The sequence below is a fragment of the Crocodylus porosus genome, unplaced genomic scaffold (genome assembly GCF_001723895.1).
Source record: "Crocodylus porosus isolate Cpor-Errol unplaced genomic scaffold, CroPor_comp1, whole genome shotgun sequence".
In the NCBI taxonomy this organism is placed as follows: Eukaryota; Metazoa; Chordata; order Crocodylia; family Crocodylidae; genus Crocodylus; species Crocodylus porosus.
This window is the reverse complement of record NW_017728915.1, coordinates 37,935,003-37,945,161: the sequence shown is the minus strand read 5'-3', so window position 1 is coordinate 37,945,161 and position 10,159 is coordinate 37,935,003. Positions and strand designations below refer to the sequence as shown.

Below are 10,159 nucleotides of genomic sequence, written 5' to 3'. Positions count from 1 at the left end.
GTGTGTGTGTGTGTGTGTGTGTGTGTGACATTACAGGTCTCAAATGTCCTATGTAGGTGCAAGTATATCGTGAGCTACATCCATGCTTATTTCCACATGATTAAATGCTTTGCTGTACTGGGGTCACAAACTGAAGACCCAACACAACCCAGGCTGATTTTGGCTTCTTGTAATTATGGAGACTATGCAAAAAGTGGCCTGAGTTTCTCAGTCACGCAGCAATAAAATTTAGAAAAAGAAACTATTATTCTACAGAAATTTCCCCAACAATAGGATTTTTTTAAAGTTAAATCCCATTTATAACACAAAATTATTTACTGTATATCCAAAACATAATCCACAATGTATTTTCATCTTTTGGGGAACTGACTGCTGAACTATCCTGGGGCTGGAACTGCTTTCACATAAATCAGTATTGGGAATATGGCAGCTAATGTCAATGAGAATGGAAGCGGACCCTTGACAAACAGGATACAGTAATCATTAATGGCAGCTTTAAGATCCTAATAGTCCAAAAGGTTTACAATTAATTACATACCAGATAAAAAAAAGTCAGCTGTAAATTAATTTGTGAGGGTGCCATGGCTTGCCCAACAAATAACAACGTTACTGAAAACAAATGCAAGAAAAAGAGGTTAGCTATATACTGTAGAGTTTCAGCATCACAAGTCCTTGACTAGAACTGAGGAATTACGTTTCTTTTTAAAAAGCCCAACGTAGTGTTGCAGTATTGTTTATTACAATCAATGAAAATCTTGATGATAAAAATGCAACAAAAATAAAAAAGCTACTCTTTGCCTGACAATAGGAAAATAGGATGGCTAACCCTCATAGTTCATAGCAATGTATGTATATAGTTTAATTATTCTTTTCTTCGAATACTAGTTGTAACTCATTTTATTTATAGTCGGTAGTTCTTGGTCATATTTTTATGTATACTAATTTACATTATTTTTTCCCTAAGGAATGCCTATGCAGCAGTTTCTAGCACTGTTTTTACTTCTTCCTGAATTACAACTATGCTATAATTCTGTTTTCATGCTGCAGTGCTTTACAACTCCGTTTAATGTAATCTTTCTTTTAACTTTTACTTTTCTATATTACTTGAATACAAAATAACAGGCAATCAAAAAGAAACAGTTCTTGAACTCCTGCAACTGGGAAAATCTAAAGCCAAAAAGCATTCCAACTAGCACACAGGAGAGACAAGCTAAACCTATTGATCAAAACCTAACACACCCTGCTGATGGACCTTGACTGGAGGACAAGCCCCACCTCAGATTACCAAGGTACATCCCTAAAAATAAAAACAAATCCACATATCCCACTGGGGGGGCAGAACTGCGTCCTGCCCCTTTTGTTTACTATGTAATGACTTTCATGACAACCAACTGACACCACGCTTTGAAGTGACATGTAAATTGAGAGGCACTACTTATGCTGTAAACTGCAGACAACCCTATAAAGAACCATTCCATATGCAAGCGCATCTCTTACTCGTGGATGTCAGATCTTTCTGCAATGAAAGCATAATATTAATTTTTTATGGTAAAGAATCACCAGTATCCAGTTAAGTTGTGTGTCAAATTCCTAGAGTGACTCAGTTCTTCCCCCCCCCCCGTACTTCTCATCCATGCACAGACCTATAGAGATGATTTGATTACTTGGGGTAAACTTACCGAAGTTTGAAATATTAGCTGGGAGATGAGAAGAAGGGCTGGTAAGCAAATTAATGGTAAAACAAAAACAATGAAAAACCCCAAAAAGGATTTAATTATGATGGAGCACAGGGCTGTCCAACTTCTAATCCCCTGGGGCCATATGCCCTGCAGGCCGCATCAATGCGCTCCACTCAGGACTGCTGCCCTGAGCAGCTGTGATCTTCCCCAGTACATGGCCCCAATCCCACATTCCCTCACCCTGCGTGCACCCCAGACTCACCCTAGCTTCCTGCTCTGTGCCTCATCGCCTGGGCCAAGTGCAGGAAGTAGCAGTCAGAGAAGGGAGGGAGAGACTGGAAGCTGCGGCCAGAATAATTGGGGGGGGGGGCAGCAAGGGCTGGGCAGGAGCCTGGAAGCTACAAATTAACCTCCCATGGGCTGAATGCAGCCCACGTGCTACCAGTTAAACAGCCCTGATCTAACATAACACAGACTGAACAACATTTGTGTAATAAAAGTAAAAGGAAGAGAGCCTTGGTAAACTATACTTACCAACAATGAATGTATTTGTATGGTAGACTACAAGTTTTTCATAAAAATGTAAGGGGTAATGGCCCCGTCAAAATAAGAAAATTTCCATTTTCATATATATTTTCCATATTGAATCAACACCCCCACCCCCCAAAAAAAAACATTGTTCTTTGACAACCGGTAAGCTAGAATGAAAAGAAAAATGAATTCACCATTTGAAGCCTGCCTCGCCAAATATTTTTATATAGTAAAAATAAAATAAGTTGTGATATAAAGAATTATTTCCCATAAAATAAAAACAAAACTGTTTTCAAACCGGAAAACTACGTATTTTAAAGGATGCCTTGTGATCCCGTGGTTACAGCAAAAGACCATGTGTATGTTAGGCTTAAATTTAGCTGAATCAGTATATGATTGGAATCAGTTCCCTTGAACAGCTTATACCTACAGGTTAACCCAGCTACAAAACTGGGGAACAAAGGGATACTGGCAAAAAACAAACGTTGTGCCTGGGTTGAGCCTTTCCAGAAATATTTTTAAAGATATATAAGCATGATAATAAATTGCACTGTCAGACCATATCATTTATCTGTAAATACATAATCCTCTTCTCCTGCCTAGGCACGTTCCAAATTTCCAACTTCCTGGTTTGAGACTCCTGCAATTAAGTATCATCAAATGCTGCGCTACAGTCAAACGAAAAAATTACTCTACATTCTCCAAGAAATTATGGTATTGGATATGCTGCTATTGGATTTTTTTATCAATATATTGCTCAAAGGGAAAAGGGCATTAGAACCCGCTGGTGGTCACACTGCCAGGAGATGATGAAAGCAGAGGGCAGAGAAAGTCAGATCCTGGCCAGAGCAAGCAGGATTGCACTATCAGTAACTGGGTGAAACCAAAGAAGACAAGACTCAACACCAAAACAATACATACACATTTTCTTACTAATAAGATATTTATTACTTTACTGTGCTACTATTCTGGGCTATTTTTAAGGCTCCATAGTGTCAAATGCAATTCTGTACAACTTACGAACATTTTCTCTTTCCATTACACTAATTCAGAAACATGTGTCTCTCTGCCTCCCTTTTCCCTCTGGCCCAGCCCTTGGAAAAATATAAACTTTCAGAGGATGGGGAAATTTATATAAAACCTCTACATTAATAGAATAGACCCCTGTCCTGGCTGTGCAGACAAAACTGATAACTATATATTTTAAGTAGCAGTCACTAAGTATTAAGACTACTGTTTCTATGCTATTTTTTTAAGTTATAGTGATTACAAGCCTTTCTTATGTTATCTCTCTTCTTAAAGCCCCTTTTTAAAAGCCTTCCAATGTCTTAGAGAAAACTTTACAGCTTTGTGTTAAGATAGGATTCACCCCTATTTGTCAAATGTTCTGTGACTTCTTATCTGCTCCTCCTCATTAGGAGATCTGAAAACTACTTATCTTTGTTTCTCGAGATTCCATAGGCTCATGCAGCTTCTTTGCTACCCCTCTAACAAAATCAGATTTAACTTCAAGTACAACATCAACTTCATCTCCACTGCAGTCCTGGACGTGGCGCAGAGTATCATGACATCAGGTGGGAGTTAAGAAGAGTAGAGAATTCTAAGAACAAGACTCAAACTTTCACACAATTCATTTAGTAAAACTATCATAAGCACACAAAGTATAATCATTTTTCAATTATCTATTTTGTAGTTTTCCAAAAGATAATCGACAAATCTTCAAGGAAAAAATAAGCCCAAAAATGACAAACAAGAAAAGATGTTGGAAAAATTCCACCCTGACACATCGATGCACATGTGGTTAATAAAGATAAATCAGATAAGACTCTAAAATGCACCAAATTTCTGCTGTGGGAGCTAACAGCACAGGGAGGTTCCTGATTTATTCCAAGTCTCCTTGAAACGTCTGCTTCATTTCCCTAATGAGAACTTTAAAAACTTGGAAACTTCAGGTTGGCACCAAAAAAAAAAAAAAAAAGAATGAGTTATCCTAATAAATCAACACCAAGTTTACTAGAGAAAACAATATTAAGTTGAGCTTCAAGCTGCCAATTTTTACAAAAGTGAGACATTGGCTCCATTAAAACATCAGTTACATGGATAAATTATACTACATCATTCTATTTTATAATAAAGCCATGTCCAATATTGTTCTGGCCTCTGCAGCAGAATAAGATAATACAACATTCATTCCCCATTATACACTAGGAGGACCTAAATGCTTAGCTATGAACTTTGCTACTTCTCTTGTCCAACTCTTCCAGAAGATGATTAAAAAAACAAAAAAGATCACTAGCCTAAGTCTCCCTTCTTCTTATCACATGATGGCCTACAGACACTGGAAACTGAAATGCTTCAGGGAATGTATATGTAACAAGTGTTTAAAGAAAGAAAGGCACAAATACTGCAGGAGCAATGAAACTTATCTGGGTTAAATTTATAACGTTTAGTTCATACGGTCTACTATATACAATAGTGTAACAAATAAGTCTTGATTATGACAAATCTACATCACATTAATACAAACAGCTAATCACAAAATAAAATATGTAAATAAAATTCACAGCCGTATGGAGTGGAAATAACACAACCTCAGGGAATTTTCTGAAAAAAAGAACAAGAGTCTGCTTTGCTGGCAAACAAGATACTGTTGTTGAGTGTAACACCATCTGGTTGACATGCCTTTGCTAACTGCGCACAATGTTTTTGTTAAAGTGGTAAAACTGGTATTAATGTAGTGGCAGGAGAACGACGAGAAGAGGGTTGCAGAATCTCATTCAGGTGCAGAATCTGAAAATCTGGGTCCGAAATACCAAGTGGAGTTGGCAGTTCTCCACTGCCATCTGTTTTAAGGGGGGGAGGGGAGAACACAAAGAAAGAGTTGATACAACAGAATAGTCAATGCAGGTTTTTAATTAGAAATAATCAACAAGTGGAACGAGTTTCTATGAGCTGAGAGATAAGGAATTTAGTGATACATCCTATCACTGAAAAACCAAGCCAGACACTTACGAAATCATGCTGGCTCTGCAACATATGCGAATCCTTTCCAAATGAGAGAGTCTTTGGTATTTAGCTGACAACTTTTCACCTGTTCTCAAGGAGTTTTATTAAGGCAAATAGGATCCTTAAGTTAAATACATGTGTCCTTTGAGAGTGCACTCATTTTCTTTGGGGTCATATGGGCCATAAAATAAATTGAACTTCAGGGAAAATCTATGTTTCCTCAACAAAGCTAAAGATATTTCTAACAATTTACTACTTCCCGTTAAAAGCAGTAATCTTTTAAGTTGATGCTCTGTACTTTTCATGCACGTTTCATTAAAAGAATTAATGAAAAGAAATCTGTTTGTCAGAAATCCAGTTAAATATTTTTAGAAGGCAAAATATGCAAATTGTTCTAATTAAAAACCAAAGGACAAAAAATAAAATAGAAAAAAAATAAATCTAACTGCCTGAATAACAACACACACATACAGTTAAAGCACAGGTCCCTTCCCCTAACAGCCTGTCAAAATGAGAAAGAAGCTATTAGTTTTTAGTTGGCAACAAATCAGTTAAAATTAAATGGGGAATCTATTTCATACATAAGAATAAATGTACAGATTATTGAATATCATTTCATTCACAGTTATAACACTGGAAAAATATATGGCAACAAAGGGTTTTATATCACCTACAGTACTCCATCAAAAATAAGTTCAGACTATCTGAAAAACAGCTACCATAAATCTGCACTCCGAAGAGATTAAGTGCCAAGCTCTCTAGTAATGCCTACAGCAGACTGCCTTTCCTCTGTAAGGCCATGGCAAGTCTCAGTTCTGCAAGTCTCAGAGGACGAAAGCAGTATAATTAGTAAAAGGCAGTGATAAAAGAGAACACTCATTGGACTCGCATTACTTGGTTCCCAATGACGTCATATACTTTCTAAAAAACCTCAAATGTATATTTTGTACATAAATCACAGTATAAGGGGAAGAATTTATATTACATATAAAGCTCTGAACCCCTTTCTAATAATCTGTAAATACATAATCCATCTGCTGTTTAGTTCTGCCTTCTTTCCCAGAGACCCAAGAAAGAGTTTGATGATACCCAAAAGCTTGTCTACATTAATCCTAACTGTGTAGTTAGCCCAATAAAAATTCTTGCCTTTCATGCCCTCAGCAAACATATATTAAAAAAATAACAGCTCAAGTATTAGTAAAAAAGAAAGTATCTTTTGAAATAGCTAAGTAATAAAAACCAAATATGAAGATACTTGTAATGTTTTACTAATACAACATTCCATCTTTTACTTTACTCAGTTAAATTATATGCAACATGTGTTATTAAGGAAATTAGTTATCACTGGTAATTATTTCACAACTTCAAGGACAATTAAGAAGGTACCAAGAGACTGAAAAAATATAGATGCAGTACATATTTCAAAGGAAGGACAATCCTGAAAAATTACCAATTCCCATGACTAACTTCCGTCCCCAGTAACATAACAGAGGTTAATGGTAACAAAAAAAAAAGCCTAGAGGTGAAGTCCAAATGCAATATTTAGGCCCTAAATAAGTGGCCTGCTTTGAAAAGTATTGGATATTCAATTGCTGCTAAAATAGCCACAGCTCTAGCTGCCTAGCACAGCAAGAAGAACATTTAAGTTGAAGCCAAGCAAATTCAAATTAGAAATAAAGGTGCATTTCAGTCAAGAGTTATGATGGATTCTTCCTTGTTTCAAGTCTTATATTTAAAGACTGGATGCTCTTCTAAAAGATACTTTACTTCCACTACACATTATTGAGCACAATACAGTAATTACTGAGTCAAATCCTACAGTTTGTTACTACAACAGGTAAGAGTACATTACCATAATAGTCCTTCTGACTCTACAAATTGATAGAGCTGGAGTTTTTAAAGGTATGAGTGTTAGGTTTAGTTTTGTTTAACAATTTAACTCATGAAGGGAAAGAAGGGGTAAAGAGTTCCTCAATAAAATGGAGATACTAATCTGAGATTAGCTGCAAACACCAGCCAGGACAAAAATTTTAAAAAATGCAAACGTATAAGAGAAAATATAATCCAAAACACACATTTCTTATAACAATTCAATACTGAATAGAAAATAGACAATGGCTAGGAAAATGAGACAAGAATTTGCAGTTCAAAATGGGAGCATAAGCAGGCCAATGTACTTTTGGGGTTTGTTTGGGTTTTTTTTTTACCTACACAGATATGGGCCCCTCAGCATGAGGCAAGTAAACAGCAGCTTCTTTCTCTAAGGCTCTGGTACACCTGCAATATCATGCTTATTTCTGAATACCACCTACCAGAAAAATATTTAGAAAATGAAGGGAGTCCTGAGAAGAGTAATGACAAGAATCATATGGAAATTGTTTTATAATGGGATAATTAAGTATGTATATCTTGGCTATATATAACTGAAGAGCCTATGGAATTGGAAAGGAGACCAAGAATATTACACAGATGTAAACAAGAACAGAGGGGGATTATTTAGGGGAGCATAACTAGGAAAAACAGAATGAAACTATGAATGAGGGTTATGCTCATCACGACACAAAAAACCCTTGTAACTATTAGACTGAAATAATCTCCAAGAGGAAGTGTTGGACACACCAGGGCTTTGGACACCTAAACTCACAGGTGAACTATGCAAATGTAAACGTACTATAAGGCAAGTCTGAATTTATATGGTAATGGATCAGATGATTTAATAGGTCTTTTCCATTTCTAACCCCTGTGATTCTACTCTAGAAATAAACATTAGATATTATTCTAGTGAGAATTTACAGGGAATAGACACATACAACTAAGCCTCTCTATTGAACCGCTAGTAAATAAGAGTAAAGTGAAACATGATTAGAATGGTATGAAGTGATGCAATCAGTAAGCACATTAGCTAGAAACACCAATGAAATGGTAAAGGCAGATGAAGGCAAAAAGATGAAACACAACGCATCTAATATGTGATGCAACTTTTCCAAAGGAAAGATGAATCAGTCTGGTTTAAGTTGAAATGTGGAAATAGTTGCAAGCTGTCCATGAACCAATGTGATGTGTTTAGTCTCGGTCTAACTAGAAGTAACATCATGAAACTGGCAATTACCTTCAAGATGAATTCATTTTACATTCTAAACAACATACCAAGCTCTTGACAGTTATTCATAAAACTGCAGAGTTTGGTGGTGCCAGGGAGACGGATTTGGGATAGCGTTCAAAAAGTACATTGCTACAGTGACGACTGGTCTGTTCTTTTCTTACCATCGCACTTTATTGCATGTCTGTGTAGCACCAAGAGGAGAACCTGCCACCATAGGGACTTGGATAGGGCTATGCTGTTTGTTCATGACGAGGTCCAATTTTTCTTCCAATGATTTACAGGTAGCTTCTAGTGCCAGCAGCTTTGCCTCAATGCTATCCAACCGTAGGCATATTGTCTGGTTTATGGAATACAGGAATGACTGAGGAGGAGAACAGAAGCTGTTTTTAGAAACTTATTTTCAGGAACATGCCTATACCAATGTCCAGATAAAATGAGTCGCAAACAATTCAAGGGACTCCAACCAATTTAGTCACAAAATGTGACCATCAATAAAATCAGTGAAATCCTTCAACATCAGTCCAGTGCTCAAATTCTTCATTTCTAACCCAACATCCAAGATAAATAATGTTGTACCTAACTACCCTTTGATTCCAATTTTCCTGTTACTCTATAGCTTAAGATGACAAGCCTCTCACTCCCTTATGCATAAAAACAAGATATAAACATGCTTTAACATGTTAATGGATGAAGATAAATAAGATTGCTTCCTGCCCCCAAAAAGAAATGTAGTTGCTTATAAATGTATCAATGATTGCATCCATTCAAATACCCTCCGAGGCAACAAGCACAACTCCCTCCCATTCTGCAGCAAACACCTAACTTGGAAATATGCAAATAAAGTAATAAGATTCATTCCCTTTTACAAATCTATCCATTTATTTTAAAAGGTAAATCCTGCATGATTTTTCAGGGGGAAATTATGGAACTAAATACTAATACTATACTATATACACTTGAAATCTTGTAGAAGCAGCAAGCATGCCACCTTGTGGCCAACTCAAAATTAAAAGTTACAGTATCTAGGTAAATTCTGAATAAAATCTCAGACAAAATTAACAGAATAGCATTGTTTGACAAGCAGCTGCCAGTCTACACTCTTAATTTGATTTTTGTGGTTTCTAACACAATCTTAAGAATGTAGAATTGCATATCTCAAGGTGTGTAGTAGTAACATATTATCCACATATTCATGTTTATGCTTATGCCCAAGACTGAACTACTATGAAAACATACTCTTAGTAAGGTCTAAAGGGGAGTGAAGAAAGGGAGCATTCTTTCAGCACAGGAAAACCTAAAAAAATTGGCTGAAATATTCAAAAGAATAGTATTATTTAAAAAGAACTGTTAAAATAGTGAAAAAGAATACTGAAAGAACTAACATATGCTCAAATCCACCATTTTGATACAATTCATCCAAACCCTTCAACACAAAAGAGGAATAAGATTTGATTCAGTGGAATGATTCTTTAAAAATAGATATAAAAGTAATGCAATAGATTTGGCTCAGGAAAATGAGGTATACGTCTAAAGATGTATGTTTGTGCTGACTACCATGCTATAACATTTGCAGGAAGGGCAAGAATACTGTCAGGATTAAATATAAATATACTAATTTCATTTCATTTTGCTTCCCTATTTCAATGCATTTTCCCCAATGTAAAGAACATATCTGACTTTATGACCAATAAAACGATGCACTATCACCACCTTAATAGAGGGATCTTGGCAGTTAATTTCTATCCGCTGGCGTTTCAGAGCAGGTTCTACATCTTCATCTGTCACTTCATGATTCTCCAACACAACTGCAAGAAAAAGGAAGTGCTGTCAATCTACAATA

General features: G+C 36.2%; 1 protein-coding gene across 3 annotated transcripts in view; it reads right to left on the bottom strand.

The window, feature by feature from the left end:
• The window catches only part of BANP (BTG3 associated nuclear protein), a 213,492-nt gene that overhangs the window by 179,396 nt on the left and 23,937 nt on the right, over nucleotides 1-10,159 (bottom strand). For all 3 annotated transcript variants that reach the window (XM_019536007.1, XM_019536008.1, XM_019536009.1), the window contains exons 3-4: nucleotides 10,030-10,124; nucleotides 8,481-8,680 (exon numbers count right to left, since the gene is read on the bottom strand). In XM_019536007.1, the coding sequence (XP_019391552.1) occupies nucleotides 8,481-8,680; nucleotides 10,030-10,124 (295 nt within the window). The remainder of the gene's footprint in view (nucleotides 1-8,480; nucleotides 8,681-10,029; nucleotides 10,125-10,159) is intronic.